Below are 15,524 nucleotides of genomic sequence, written 5' to 3' on the forward strand. Positions count from 1 at the left end.
ATATTGATAAGATTAGCTTCAAAATTATTCAGCATCTCTTAAATGTAGCCGTATTTTTTTTCTTGCATTTCTGTTAAGTGTAATGATGTCACAGTTATTTGTTACATACTGTCATCCAGCTGTTTTATTCGCAGGCTATGATTATATTGAACATTGTTGGCAACATTGCTCTGTGTACACAAAACAAAACAAAATTGTTCAATCTCATCAAAAAATGTCTCACTTTTTGTCAAAACTCCACAGGATTCATTAAACAAGTATTTATTCAATTTGTCTGTTTTTACAGCAACTTTCTGTAGAATATAATCTTTGCAATCTTTACTTTGCAAGCTCTGCTTTTTATTCAACCGCCACCCTGTGCTGAAACATTTTAGTGAGTGTGTTTTTCCATCTTATTTTCCCCATTTGGTCCTCAATAATAATTTGAGCACCCGCTGTAGATGACTGGTGGAGTAATGACAGCACACTTTTAGTAGAGCACATTTCTTGCAGGATTACATCAAAGTGCTTTATAAGAGCAACACAAACAAAGATAAAACATTACAGGAAGTTAGTCTCTCAAGTCGATTTTCTTTCCATAAAGCAAAAAGGTTTTCTGAGACATTTGAAAAACATATGCTATGCTTTGGAGCTGCAGTCACGCTAATGAAAACTGATTTGCAGGTAATGGGCTAAAACATGCCACATCACTGGTACGGTGCTCTAACAGCAGACATGTCTAATGGATTTCTTTCATCAAACATACAATATGATGTTTCTGTTTTTGTGCAGATCCTCTGACTATGGAAGCACCTATAGCAAACTCAACGACAAAGTGGGCTCAAGGACAGTTTTGAGTTACCTGTACGTCTGCCCTACCAACAAACAGAAGGTCAGCATTTCTCTGTTGCTTTTATCTCTGATCCCTCACAGTCCCGCCATCAAATTACAGATTTTTTTTCTTGAAATTGCTGCCAAATGACGGTACCTCTGTCCTTCTCTCCCTCTTCTAATGCCATATCCCTCGCCTGGCCCTCTGTACTTTAGATAATGATGCTTAGCGACCCAGAGGTAGAGAGCGCTGTTCTCATCAGTTCAGATGAAGGGGCAAGCTTTGAGAAGTATCCCATTAACTTCAATATCCTGAGCCTGCTCTTCCACCCTGCACAGGAGAACTGGATACTCGCGTACAGTCATGACGGCAAGGTAGATTCTGAGTGAATCCACAATGAAGATAATATATGATGCTGAAAACAGTTTTACATTTCTTTTTAAAATAAATGTGTTTCTTCTTTCGATGTGATTATAGCTTAGCTGCTCATTAACATTAACTTCCTCCGAAAACTTTAACAGTGGCCTCATTTTTTGTCTTGCAGCTGTACAGTTCAATGGACTTCGGGAGGAAATGGCAGCTTGTGCACGACAACGTGATGCCAGGCCGATTCTACTGGTATGATTATGTAGATCCTATTTTTGTACAGTTGACTGATTGTAATTTGCATAATGATAGTGTTCGTGACCCAAAGCTGCCAGAAGGATCCCGTGATCTCTTGTCAAAAACAGATCTCCTCCCCATGGCAGTCGAGCACAAAACCCATTATATCCATGTCACGTACCGTAGACCTGAAGCAATGTAATGCTTCTTTTTCATAGCACAAACATGACATGCTGTTTTTGTTGTCGCTGTCATTAAGTAATCTCGACTGCTCGGGCACAAAGCGGTGAATATTGATGTGAGGCCATTTATCCCTGTTTGTCATGGTACGTGTCAAACCCAAGAGTGTTTTTAAGCCATGAAAGAAAGGACATTTGTTGGAGGACATCCTCTCCACATGCTTGAACAGCGAGGCGTTAGATAAATAAGAACAACGCAGCGGGTACAGCGGCACCCGAAACAATGCATTATTGGTGCTCTTGAAACCGTTCCTTCATGCACATTGTCAGAGAGTTATTTTTCTAAATGGTGTTGCAGCCACCTACAATACATTTGCTATGGTTGATGTTTCTGATAATAGCTTATTTCTGTTGTGTCCTGTTTTGAATTGAGATGAATTGCAGCTGGTGACTTTCACTTTTCAGGGGATAAAAACATCTTTCTATAGGTTTAACAGAATAGAGATGTCCATCTACAGCTGTGACACTCAGCCTGTCCTCCCATCTCTTATCTCATTTTCCCTTTTCTTCCCCATTTACACTTCTGTCTGCTCCTTTCTATCGTCTCCTCCTCGTGCTCTTTCAAGGGCGGTAATGGGGCTGGACAGAGAATCAGATGTGGTCCACATCGAGACGCGCATTGCAAAAGGCCGTGAGTGCTGCACTCCAGTCCGCCACAGCAGCAAGACCCTCAGGACCCCTCGCCTCTCATTTAGAGCGAGGTCACGGGGAAGATGAGACCCGTTCTGTTGTCGAGATTGGTCCCTAAAGTCTAGTAAAGCACAATAGGTGTCTCCTGACAGAAACGGAGAGTTTTAGCGGGTTGATGGATGTTTCTCTTCTTTAATCTATCCCCTGTGTCTAATAGAAAAAACTCACCTCCTCCCCTTCTAAACAGCATGATAGATTCTGTCAAACCAATTATAAGGGGTTTCCTGTTCTATACTCATACTTAAATTCCTCCTGTGGTGAGAAAATCTGTCTCTGAATTAGCATACAAACTACTATCTCGTGAAAAAACGTATTTTGTACTGTGACACAGTGCAAGTACTGCAATGCATTACTGCGTTGAATCTCAGCTAATTTGGATCTCAAAATGGGCAAATGTCCACTGTAAAAGTAGTTATTGAATATTTTCTTTATTATTTCTACAGTTACCCAAGCTTGAAGTTGTTCCAGGACTGTAAACTTAGAGTCTGTTTAGCATATATATAATATATAGCAGCTCCAGTGAATACAAAGTGCATTTTGAAGGTGTAAATGGTTGTAATTTACTTCTGATTGATTTTCTTTCGCCTCTCCACAGGCGCCCAGTATGTGAAGTGCAGAGCCCAACGATGCACAGAAGGCAACAAACTGTACCTTTTCCCTGGATATGTAGACACCAACTCTATGGTTGTGCAGGATGAATATGTTTTCACACAGGTTTGATTAGTGACAGATTACTTTTCTTGCTAAAACGCCATCTTTTCACGCAAATGTTTCTGTCTCTGTGAAATTTGATTTTCTTGTTGTTTTTGTGTGCATCCAGTTCATGCTTTTCCATCAAAACCCACATAATGGCTTTCCCCCCACACACCTGTTCCCCACTTGCCCAATGTGTGTTTTGATTATGTTTTGTCTCGTTCATGTGAAGGCACGCTCTGTGTTTGAGTTTCCGCACAGACATACTCCCTGCCTGAAAAATGTGTTTGCTAGCTGACATCACACGGCAAAGGAACTGTGAATAGACAGGTTGGTGTCCTTATTACCGTTCACTCTGACTTTGACTCCAATTAGACAGCAGCAGTCAGGGTCATTATTAGAAATTTAATTTTCAAATGCCCTCTGCTGTCATTGATTTCTATCCACAGCTAAGTAATTTTCTCTCTGCTGGTCAGATTGATGCATTTGATCATTCTTGTTGGACTCCCGCTAGGTTTCAGAAGAAAAAAAGACAGTAGCTTTCTAAAGCTCAGTGTTTGGAGTAAATCACTTTTCCATTTGGAATAAAAACCCTTATATGTTTGCTGTTGGTATTTCCATTTATTTATCCAGAGATTTAATCTTTTGATATGATATGATGTCGCAGCAGCAATACTTTAGTGGTGACCCAGTTTCACTTCCAACACACTTAATCCACAGACTTGATTGGAATGTCTGCGATGTAAGAATGAAAATGTACGAAAAAAATACATCACAGCGTGATTCAGAAATTGTGATTCAATAAAATGCCCCAATTGCATTCAGCTGAGATGAGATTCACCGTCAAGGCAGAGGCAGACACGAGGAAGATGTCTGGTGAGAATAACTGGACACAGAGAGTGTCTGCGCGGCGCTGTGGTGGCACGGATGACTTTCCGGTGACTTTCATTGCTCTGGGCAGTTGGATTTAACTTGACAAAGAGTAATGAGGTTATCGATTGGGCTACAACGAAATAAGCAGTCTTCAACACCTCCAAAGTCTCTTGGGAGCGAAGGAACAGCCAAGTGCAACATCCTCAAAAATCTGGCCTGGGAAAATGCAGCTCATTGATTTTCGATAGATTATTCCATTAGTGCCCTAATGTAGTGTGTTGGGGGACAAACACCATCCTTCTAGTTGATTAGAAAATAAGCAATCAAGAAGTGTTGCCTGGCCTGTAAGTGGACAGGAAAGTGGTAGTGCATTAAGATCTCTAAGACACGCTCCAGATAAAGCCAACACAATTTTCAGTGCCTCTAAGCTCTAGAGACTAATTGTGATAATGATGATAATTTCTGTTGTGCTTGTAATTTTAGTCTGCTTTTGACACTGTCGATTGAAATTGCAAGGGGTTTTATCAAGTCAGTCATGCGATTCAAATGAATACACCTCCTTCAGGAGACATTTTATCTTTCATGTCCTCATTTCACATTTGGGATGTGGCTCTGTTTGTAGAAGAACTCCCATCCTATTTTGTTTTTTCATTTTCAAGACAGTCTACATAGTCCGTCTATGTAAGAAGACTCATGGCATCAATCAAAATGCAAATAAAAGAGTGGCTGACCTCAAAGGAAGAAAAACAAGATGTTAAGTGAAGCAACACTAAAATATGTATATGTGTGTCTATTTAAAGCATGACAAAGCTTCTTTGACTTCATTGCAAAGGTGACCAAGTCAGGACGAGCCAGCTACTTTGTCTCCTTCATGAGAGAGTCCTTCAAGCGGATGAAATTACCGAAATACTGTCTACCAAAGGTAGGCAAGAAAGAAACCAGCAACCATGACTGTCAGATAATAAGGGATGTATTATCATAGAAAAACATGATTATTGTTTTGTTTTATAGACTACAAGTCGCACAACAGTTTGTTAAGAAATGTCACTCTTAATACAGAAGCTCATGATCTCTATTTAAATGCTCTTTTGTCTCCACCTGTCTTTCTCACTCATTCTCTGGGTTCATCTGTCTCTCTTTCACACCTCCAGGACATGCACATTATCAGCACAGATGAAAAGCAGGTCTTTGCTGCGGTTCAGGAGTGGAACCAGAATAACACTTACAGCCTTTACATCTCAGACTCCCCGGGGGTCTACTTTACCCTTTCATTAGAGAACCTGAGAACCAGCAGAGGACCCGCCGGTAACCTGCTGGTCGACTTTTACAAGGTGTGTAGTTACTCCGCTGTCTCTGCAACACTAATGCCCCTTTCAGTTACTTCACATAGTAGTAGAAAGCACTTTACCAACCTATGACTGTGATTATAGAGGGGCAGCAGCTACCAATGTTTTATTATCAATTATTTTTAATTCTCCATTACTTCATTTGTTGGTTTTGTCTATAAAATGTTTTATTTCTTTGTGTTTATGATCCTGAGAGGACATATTTAAATTGCTTGTTTTATCTGATCAACCTTATAAAATCCAAAGAAATTCACTTTTAAAGATACATACAACAGCAAATCCTCAGTTAAGCTAACACACAGTACAAAATGGAGTTTCCATGTTATACTACAATACTTCTACTCTACTTTTGAGAGGTCATTATTGTACTGTTAACGCCACTACATTAACTTAACAGTTATTGTTGAAAATGTTGCAGATTTTACTTATAAAACATATAATGATTCTATAAAATATAATGCATTTTTACAAAATAAACAATAAAAAATGCACTCAGTGGAGTTCAGATCTCCATCAGGTGTGTATAACTTTGGGACTGGACTCCAGGCAAACCTTTTTTTCTTGAATTGAAACTGAACAATCCCAAAATCAAACGAAATAGTAGTTTCCCAAAATATAATTAAAAAGCAAAGCAAATCAAATGAGCCCCTACTCAACGTGTGGCAAGTACTGCTTTTTAATGCATCAATAATAATGAACAAAGATTAAAACAATATTAACACTGACAAATCACATTCATGTAATACTTTTATGTTTGTTCAACTAATCATTTCAGCTCTAAAGCATCATGAATATAACTGTTTCTTCGGGAAAATACTATAGATAATGAATGCATCTTTGCTGTTGTCCTTCCTAGGTTGAGGGGATAAACGGGATGTATCTTGCCAACAAACTGCTCGACAGTCATGTCAAGACTTTCATCACATACAACAAGGGACAAACATGGGCCCTTCTGCCAGCTCCTGCTGCTGATGTGGCTGGAAATAACCTTCATTGCATTCTGGTGAGCTTGAGCCTGTATGCTGGAGTGAATTTATGCTGTTTTTCATGCGAAATGAAGTTTATGACATCCATCATTCATCAAATGTTTCAACCTCATCAGCTGTGCATTGGATGTTCTTTGATTCAGAGCCATTTCTTGCACGGGGCGATGCGCAAGCTTCACCATCAGCCTCCTAAATGTCCGAGGAGATGCTCGGCAGGAATGTTCTTATTATCGGTGTGAAGCACAGAGTGTCTTTGTGTGTAGTTCCAGGGGTCCAGACTTTCCATTAACCTCTGTGATTTCAATTTACTACCTGTAGTCACACTGGACTAATGAATGTTAGATTACAATGAATTACATTATGCGGCTGTGTTGTTATTCAGCAGACATGTTATTAATCTAATCCAGTTAGTATGTTCTTTAGAGTCTATTTGAAGTCATATGAATTGTTAATGGCGTGTTTCAGGGTGTCTCTTTGACATACGGATGACCGTCATACTCTCTTCTGCTTCTGACCCCCTTCCAACCTCTGCTGTTTTCATGTATTGATGTTTTTCAATTTGCTTTAATCTGAGAGATGAGTGGAAATGATTTGAATCAATTTTTCCAGTTTTATCACCGAATCTTGGGGAATTTTAATTACATGCCTTGTTTGCTTTAGAATGAAACAATTCAAATGCCCTCTGTGTCCTCTCAGCCATTTTCTCTCTTTTTTTCCAGGCAGAGGAGTTGAAAGAAACAAAGTATCTTTGTTTTATAAATGCTATCTGAGTATGTTAGCACTTTCCTCTCAACGGGAAGCATACTTTGAAGGCAAAGCTAATTATAATTGCTCCTGAGTAGATCTGCCTGATACATATTGTCTCAACATGTGCTACAATGGAAATCCTTTTTATTGACAGCCATTTTGTTCGCTGCATCTGCATCTGGAGATGTCGGAGAATCCATACACGTCCGGACCCATCACCAGCAAAAAGTCTGTGCCAGGAATCATCGTGGCTACAGGTAGAGTTACATAAAGGAAGGGCATTTGATGTCGTAGATGTAACTGATCAGATTAAACCAAAGGTATCATCTCAGATAAATGCATTGTAGCAGTGCAACCACTAAAACACACAAACTAATAACACAGTGCCCTCTTTCTGTCATTGAAATATGATACTAAAACTCCTACATCTTATATTTTGGGGGGAGATGATTAGGTTGCAGTCATAAATGTGTCCTTCAATGGAAAATAGGGACATGCACAGGTTTCACAATATAACTCTTACCGATTTTACGAGTTGATTGTGGATAAAGGTGTGTTGTGAAGTTCCTTTGCTATGTAAATACAAACTGAGGGAAATTATTCATGTTTTTGTACTCAGGGAACATCGGAACAGAACTGTCCTCCACTAACCTTGGGATGTTTATAACATCTGACGCAGGAAATAGTTGGAGACAGGTGGGTACACACATTGATTCCTTTAACTTAAACAGAGTGTGTATTTGTGAGTGAAGCAAGTAATGAGTGAGTAATTTTAATGTGCACTAAAACAGATTTTCGACGAAGAGCACAACGTTTGGTTTCTTGACAATGGAGGGGCTCTGCTGGCGGTCTTACATTCTCCGACGCCTATTCGACACTTATGGTAGGTATAGCTACTCTTCAACATCACACAATATCATAATTACTTTAGGTGGAAGCTGTAGGTGTTGGAAGAGTAGTGGGAAATTACCTGGGTATAATTTCGTTTGTTACTGGGTTTGATGCAACATATGATTACATTCAATGTTTTGAAATGCTGATGGGCTAACTTTGCATGATTATTGTATCGCCACTGCGGCTTCAAAACTGTCAGAATCATTTCCAACAGAGGAGAGTCTGTTATGGCTTTGTACTCTGGGCTGGATATGATGGTTTGAGTGCTTTTATGTAAATGAAAAGTGGAGCAGGGTGGATATATGAGACTGAGAATGCCCTCATAAGCCCCTCATTTTGTGGGCGCTTTGTAACACTATCTACTTTGATGTCCCTGAACATTACGGCCCTGTCAAAAGTGATTAAGCTCCAGGAAAGGTGATTTGAAACACCCCAAATCTATTTCTAATGCTACAATCTGAGTCATATCTCTCTCTTCTGTTTCATCACCTTCACATTTTCTCTGGGTCGAGGAACAGTTGTTCTTTTGTTCGGCTCGATTATTTTTCACAATGTGGAAAATCTGAGGTACCTCATTTTTCAACTGTGGCAAAAGCTAAATCACCTGAAGTCGTTTATAATATGTCTTTTTGTACCTTGTTTTTCACTGCTTAACCTCTGTGCTTGTGATGTTTCAAGCTGTATGCCAACAAAAAAAACAATATATTTAGCCACTCCGAGAAGATAAACATGGCTGGATGGACACAATGACTGATGCGCATGTGTTGACAGCTGTTGTTGTTTTTTTTTCTCAAGGATCAGTCTAGACGAAGGGAAAAAATGGGATCGTCACAGTTTCTCCTTGGCACCTCTGTATGTGGACGGAGTTTTAATGGAGCCAGAATCTGACAATCACATTATCACGTAAGCGAAAGATACACAAGTCCAGTTCAGCAGGGGTAAAAGCAATAATATTAGAGAACTAGCTCTTCTGTGAAGGAAAACAAACATCCACCTGTTCCTATCTTGTCTGCCAGCATAAAGACAGACTTCAGATCTGCAGTTGCTATTGTTACATGATCATATCAGAAGTTTGTATATGTTAAGACAAGATGGGCTTATCTGAAATGAGCATTTATGAAACATCTTCCAGTTTCTTTGGACACTTCAGTCATCGCTCAGAGTGGCAGCTGATCAAGATCGACTACAAGGGCCTGTTTAGCAGGAGATGCATGGACGGAGATTATCAAACATGGCAACTACACAACAAGGTAAGAGGAATATGAAACATTATTGATTCAATGATCGCTTAAGCAGATGCATGTTTGTCCATCCCTCATCACTGTAAACACAGCACACTCACTTTACACAAGAACAAAAACACGTATTTCTGTTCAGCTTCTCTTCACAGAGTTTCTTGTGAAAATCATATGTTTCTCTGTTTGATAGGGGGAGCTGTGTGTGATGGGCGAGAAGCAGATCTATATGAAGCGCAGGCCAGGCAACCGTTGCATGCTGGCCCAGGACTATTCGAGGATCTATTCCTCAGAGCCATGCCTCTGCACAGCGTATGATTTTGAATGGTAATGACTTCTTCTCTCAGCTTTCCCAACTGGGACTATACGGTAACTGAGACTTTTATCCTCAGTGATCCTTAATTTCTTCCATTACGTGTTTATCAAACAGCTCCTCTCCTTTGAACATCTAATTCACTTGTACTTAATTACGGATGCTTGGAGACATTTGTAATGAAAAACGGATGTATCAGTTTGCAGAACTTCATATGCTTTAATATCCATCCTATATTGCACATTTACTTGAAAACCAATATGACTATATTCCTCGAATCTAATTATAGTTTAAAAATTGTAGTTGGGAGTTTGGAACTTTTCATTGTGCTACTGTAATTTGCATAATGTCAAGTAACTTATTAGAATTCAATTAATAATGAATGACTAAATTAATTTTAAATATATTTTTTCCATCTGTCTGAAATTCTGTTTGATCCTGCTTGTCTGACAATCATGTCTCTAGTTATGGTCTTAAAATATGCCATGAAATATGCTACAAACGCTTGTAGAGGCTAGATTATTTGATGGTGCAGTGTTTATCATTTTATGAAGTGTCATGTCTTTTTTGGCAGTGACTATGGCTGGGAGCGCCAGACGAATGGGAAGTGCTCCCCAGCTTTTTGGTTCAATCCAAACGGGGTTGCTAAAAGCTGCAGCACCAGCCAAAGCTTTCTTAACAGCACAGGGTAAGTGGCCACCAATGTTCAATCCATCACAAAACAATATTATTCCACTCCTGCTTGTTAGTCACGTTGTCTCGCACAAACAGAAATAATGGTTCACTTCCTCAGTGGTTTGGATAAAAGGCTCAGAGTAGAGCTGAATAAAGTAACCTGCTGTAGACTGTGTCCGAATTTCATTATACATAATGATGCCGAGCCTTTTCTGGGAATGAAGCATGTTCACATCCAAAAAGTGACAAAATAGGCCAGTATACATATTTCTTTAAATCTGTGAGCTGTTGATCTTCACTCTGAACAAAAAGAGTTGCAGAACTTGTTTTGAGGAAATGATCAGGACTGATCATTGAATTCATATTGGATCGTGGTAAAACAGCTCCAAAATTATTTCTGAAGTATTCAATCTTTGGTAAAACATGCTGCTTTCTTTTTATGGAGTTCAGTCAGCAGTAGATTACTCTAGATTCCTTATGATTGATTTACATATATGTACTTCAATGAATGAAGACTTCGGTACTCGCTGTATACAATGAGAATAAGTATAAAGCATATAAAAGCATTATTTGTATTCACTCTGTCTCAAAGGTATCGGAAGGTTTTGTCCAACAACTGTAAAGAGGCAGGGAGGAATGTGTACTCTCCCAAGAGGCAGGCGTGTCGTCCCCGACCCCCCCGAGGCCTGCGGCTGTCCACCAGTCATGGAGAGCTCAGCTCCACTGTGGGAAGCAACGTCACCTTCATGCTCTACCTCGAAGACGTGAGACTTACCGCCTAAAAGATCTTGTAGTGCTAGCACCCAATACAAATGATCAATTACTATCCAAAAAGGTCTCAAGTCACCCGTTACGGGTCCAGAATATTCTGTAAAAGCCTGCTATAGTATGACAATTTATTTGCATTCAAAACATAAAAATGTTTTGTCACCTTTTGTCTGTTTTTAAGGTTTTATTGCATACTATTCTAGGATTTCTTATGAATATTTTCTGTTTATTTTTTTGTAACATACTTAATTATGCCAATTCTATTTACAACATTTCATAGCATACTACTATGACATATTAAGAGAAATGTATTTCTTTACTTTTTAATGATGATTTCATGGTATAAGTAGTATGACTTTTTTTCTGACATCCTATACTATGGATTATTTAATCTATTTTTATAGAATACTTTACAATGACATGTTTTGCTACATTTTGATGACATCTTACTCATCTATAGATCAGGCTGAGGTTGTGGGTTTGTTCCGCATAGAAGATTAGTACGTTTTAAAGGCTGTTGTCAAAGGAAAGACAAAGGAACTAGGCTAGTAAAGATCAACTAATCCTTGGTACTTTTTTGTATGACCTCTGAAGTTCTGTTTTTACTTTTCCTCTTCTTTTCTCTGTTGAATTTCTGTCTCTGAACATTTATATTCACCTGCAAAGTGTTTGTGACACAGCTGATAGTACGTCTCAGCAAAGGCACTTTCGTGGTGGACTTCACTTGTATTTCTTCTAATTGAAGCATCCTGTCCTAAGCCGTGTTGACAGATGTCATGTCTTACCGTCTGTCCACAGGGAGACTCGCTGAGGACCAGCATCCAGCTAGACTTCGGAGACGGCATCAAGATCATATACTCTAACTTGAGCAGGACGGATGATGGCATCAGCCACATCTACCGAGCGACTGGGATTTACCGAGTGACAGCTATGGCTGAAAACAGCCAGGGATCTGACAGCAGCATACTGTTTTTACACATCACCAGTATGTGAATAAGAAACATCATTACTCAGTCCTGTGGCAGTGCATATAGCATGAATCTCTTCTTTCATGGATAGTCACGTCCCCACTCTGCTGAATTCCATTTCAGTCATGGCTGCATTCTTTTTTATCCATTTCAGCCTTGGTATATGGAAAAACACACACCTGGAGCTAAATGTACATGAGCTGTAAATGCAGTAGGACTGAATGTTTGATGAATTTGTGTGTGTTTTACGTGTACTTGCATTTATTTGTATGCCATGTTTATAATGTATGTATGTATGATGTGTGGTGGTATGTGTTGTGGCCTCAGGTCCAGTGGAGCGGGTATATCTCTCCGCTCCTATCGTAGCCATCAGGGGGAAGGAGGTTAATCTCACTGCGGTGGTTTGGCCGAGTCACACCAGAACATTGACCTTCTTCTGGTGGTTTCACAACAGCTCCGAGGTGAGAAGCTTCTCCGCCCACTCCCACTATTGTTCCACACACAAACACTTTCTGTCCTGTTTACCGCAGTATTTTCCATCTTCTCTTGGCGTCCTTGTCTTGTTGTTTACAAAGTGTAAATCCACGAAGCCTTCACACAAATCATGTAAAATGTGACTGCACGTGACTGCGTTTCTGCGGTAGCCAGCTAGGATGGCTAGTCCTGTTTATTTATCACGTTGATTGTTTTCACAGCAGCAGCTCCTTATTATACAGTGTGTCAAGGGATGCATGTACGCCGTATTCTATATTCAGCTGAAAGGATGCAGGGTTTTTCTGTGAAATTATCTGTGTTTCCTTTTGAAATCCAGCCCATTATAACCTTGGAGGGAAGCGTCTCATACACGTTTCAGAAAGGAGGAAATAACAAGGTCACGGTCCAGGTTGCTTCTGGGAGCATCATATTGCAAGATTCAAAAGTTTTAACTGTTAAAGGTGAGTGGGCAAAAACAGTCTTCAAAGCACTTTAATTGGTGCGATGCACGTTACATGAATATGCAATATGCTTTCCCCGGGAAAGTATGATGCTTCTCTCGGTCCATGCTGCAAGCAACGCCATGTTGATGTCAATGTGGACTTATCTCATGAATAAAATGTCATGGTGTGCAAACACGAAATCTTGAGGAGCAATTAACTTCAAGGCGTATGATGCCAAATGAGAAAAGACAAAACTGCACATCAGATTAATCAGAACGAAACCAGAAGTAACATTCATATTCCAACACACATCACTTTGCCGTTTTTGCAGAGTTCTTCAGGTCGCTGCTGTTGTCGTTCTCGCCGGCTCTTGATGAACACAACCCTGACATCCCAGAGTGGAGGGAGGACATCGGACGTGTGGTGCGGTCAGCTCTGTCACAGGTACATCCAGCCCATAATGCTCTGAGGCCTCTCCTGGAGGCAACATCAGCCACCAGTGGCTCTCAGTCATTATTATTTTATAACTGTATGCAGTATTGATACTGTATTCATGATGTTTTATGGTCCATGTGTGAGAGTTGTTGTTTTTACATTTGACAACAGCCACCAGCACGGTTATCTAGTGTGAACTTTAATTGAACCTGACCTCAAGCTGTGGACTTTTGGCAATTTGGACTTCATTAGTCCAATTGTAAACCTCCGTTCAAGTTTTTATTTATACATCAACATTCAAACAAATATTAATGTACCGCAGTTGTTTTTTTCGCAGCTCCTTGGCATGATGCTGCGCAGGCATCCACAAATAATTAATACAAAATCTTTTTTTGTAAAAAACGTAATACATTGTTTTAAAATCTATTGACACAGTTGGACAAAATCCATATCAGATGATACACAATCTACTAAATGTATGATAAAGGGTGGTAAAAATAGCATCTTGTTGCTGTTGTTGGTTCTCAAAAAGCCATTGTTTAACATTACACACTACATGATTAAAAATAAGATGAAACTCTGTAACTGATGGTAGTGTTGACCGCCGCTCGTTGTGTTGTCCTCTGGCTGCAGGTGTCTGGAGTTTCTGAGGATCAGCTGCTGGTGTCTTTGTATCCTGGACTCCCTTCTACAGCAGAGCTCTTCATCCTGCCTGATGAACACACATCAACTGAGAACAGGAAAGGGGGGGAAGAGGCTCTAGATAGGGTAGGATATTAAATAAATATTATAATAAAATAGTACACTTTTATCAATAAAGCTGTTTTACTTCTACTGTTATGGCACATTAGTTTGTTTTTCCTGTATACAGTAGACATTTAAAAATGACATATTCTTGTGTTCATGTGCTTTAGACAATGACAATCCAATTTGTCAAGTTTTGGGATTTTTTGGTGATTTCTTTATTATAGAGGGAGCCGGGCTACCTGTCTACCCTACAGTCATTATGCTAAGCTACGCTATTAGCTTTCTGGCTTATATAACATAATCAATGTGTAACAGACATGAGTGGTGGTTTACTCCTATGAAAGTGTACTATTTTTTTAAGTTATACATCGATACTTCATAATATGATTAGGTGAACTTAATTTTATTTATATTTAGTCTAGCATAATACAATTCTCTGTTTTATACCTGAACAGATATCGGACATTTTTGTCACTGCCCTGAACCAAGGCCTGATCCAGTTTGAGCTGAAAGCAGATATTTGCATAGTTGTCTACATGACTCAACAAACGTTGGGTAAGTTTGTTTGTAACTATTGCCTATCACATCCTTACACTTGTTCCAATGTAATTGCTGCATTTAAAACAATTTTGGATGTTCATAAGAAAGCATACACTTCAGTGTTAATCTGTCGGTATAGTGCAGCATGTCTACAGTGTTTCTTCTGCTTGAAGCTGTGAAACAGATAAGCTGTATGTCTTTTTTAGGATGATTTGAGATTGAGTTCCCAAACCCTGAAAAAAGAAGACGAAACTATTCCCTGAGTGAGATTTATATGGGACTGTATATCACATAATTTCAATAGATTTCACAGTGCATAAGATTTCTGCCTGAGGCTATGAGACAGTAGTTCTCTTTTGTAATCAGCCAATCAATGACTTGATTGACAAAGAAAGCATTTGGTATGCACTGAGGAAATCGGCAGGGTCACCGGGTCATTAGCATATCGCAAAAACGTGTCGATCAACCCTGCATAGCTTTACCCTTTTCATCCACCAATGGATCTGTCTTCATTTGTGTCTGCTTACAAAGGTCTGCGTTGCCTTTTAAAATGATCCAGAAAGGTCATAGACGTCATAGTCCTCTCTCTGAAGGAGAGAAAGATGGGAGGAGAGTGGCAATACTTTGAATATTGCATCTCAGCATTTATAAAGGCATGACTATGCATAAGCTACCTGCACGACGGACCCCAGGGAGAGGAAGTACACCTCCTAAAGGTTCCTTTTAAAACCCTGAGGGGATAACATGCAGAGAGCAGCTCTTCAAGCAGCGTTTACATGACATGGGGTGATGGAAGTAATCTCCTGGTAATAAGACATGGTTAAGGAACAAAAAGAGAGCAATTGTCTCGGTCAGAATATGTCACTCTTGGGATCCGTTTGTCTTTCAGCTCCCCTTGTGGATTCAAACTCCATCCACAGTGGGTCGGCCATGCTGCTGCTACTCACCGTGGTGTTGGTTGGTTTAGGGGCCTTCTTCATCTACAAGTTTAAAAGGTGTGTTCACTTTGATTAAAAAGTCAAATGTGTTGAACTTACTTGAAAA

General features: G+C 39.6%; 1 protein-coding gene across 2 annotated transcripts in view; it reads left to right on the top strand.

The window, feature by feature from the left end:
• The window catches only part of sorcs3b (sortilin related VPS10 domain containing receptor 3b), a 36,563-nt gene that overhangs the window by 15,990 nt on the left and 5,049 nt on the right, over nucleotides 1–15,524 (top strand). For both annotated transcript variants that reach the window (XM_034152165.1, XM_034152166.1), the window contains exons 3-25: nucleotides 772–871; nucleotides 1,027–1,185; nucleotides 1,356–1,429; nucleotides 2,220–2,284; nucleotides 2,939–3,057; nucleotides 4,742–4,831; nucleotides 5,061–5,240; nucleotides 6,112–6,258; nucleotides 7,143–7,245; nucleotides 7,608–7,684; nucleotides 7,780–7,871; nucleotides 8,678–8,785; nucleotides 9,015–9,132; nucleotides 9,311–9,444; nucleotides 10,005–10,118; nucleotides 10,698–10,869; nucleotides 11,672–11,858; nucleotides 12,169–12,302; nucleotides 12,653–12,776; nucleotides 13,090–13,202; nucleotides 13,827–13,961; nucleotides 14,396–14,495; nucleotides 15,370–15,475. In XM_034152165.1, coding sequence (XP_034008056.1) covers nucleotides 772–871; nucleotides 1,027–1,185; nucleotides 1,356–1,429; nucleotides 2,220–2,284; nucleotides 2,939–3,057; nucleotides 4,742–4,831; nucleotides 5,061–5,240; nucleotides 6,112–6,258; nucleotides 7,143–7,245; nucleotides 7,608–7,684; nucleotides 7,780–7,871; nucleotides 8,678–8,785; nucleotides 9,015–9,132; nucleotides 9,311–9,444; nucleotides 10,005–10,118; nucleotides 10,698–10,869; nucleotides 11,672–11,858; nucleotides 12,169–12,302; nucleotides 12,653–12,776; nucleotides 13,090–13,202; nucleotides 13,827–13,961; nucleotides 14,396–14,495; nucleotides 15,370–15,475 — 2,751 coding nt within the window. The remainder of the gene's footprint in view (nucleotides 1–771; nucleotides 872–1,026; nucleotides 1,186–1,355; nucleotides 1,430–2,219; nucleotides 2,285–2,938; nucleotides 3,058–4,741; nucleotides 4,832–5,060; nucleotides 5,241–6,111; nucleotides 6,259–7,142; nucleotides 7,246–7,607; nucleotides 7,685–7,779; nucleotides 7,872–8,677; nucleotides 8,786–9,014; nucleotides 9,133–9,310; nucleotides 9,445–10,004; nucleotides 10,119–10,697; nucleotides 10,870–11,671; nucleotides 11,859–12,168; nucleotides 12,303–12,652; nucleotides 12,777–13,089; nucleotides 13,203–13,826; nucleotides 13,962–14,395; nucleotides 14,496–15,369; nucleotides 15,476–15,524) is intronic.

The sequence above is a fragment of the Trematomus bernacchii genome, unplaced genomic scaffold (assembly GCF_902827165.1).
Source record: "Trematomus bernacchii unplaced genomic scaffold, fTreBer1.1, whole genome shotgun sequence".
Taxonomy (NCBI): Eukaryota; Metazoa; Chordata; class Actinopteri; order Perciformes; family Nototheniidae; genus Trematomus; species Trematomus bernacchii.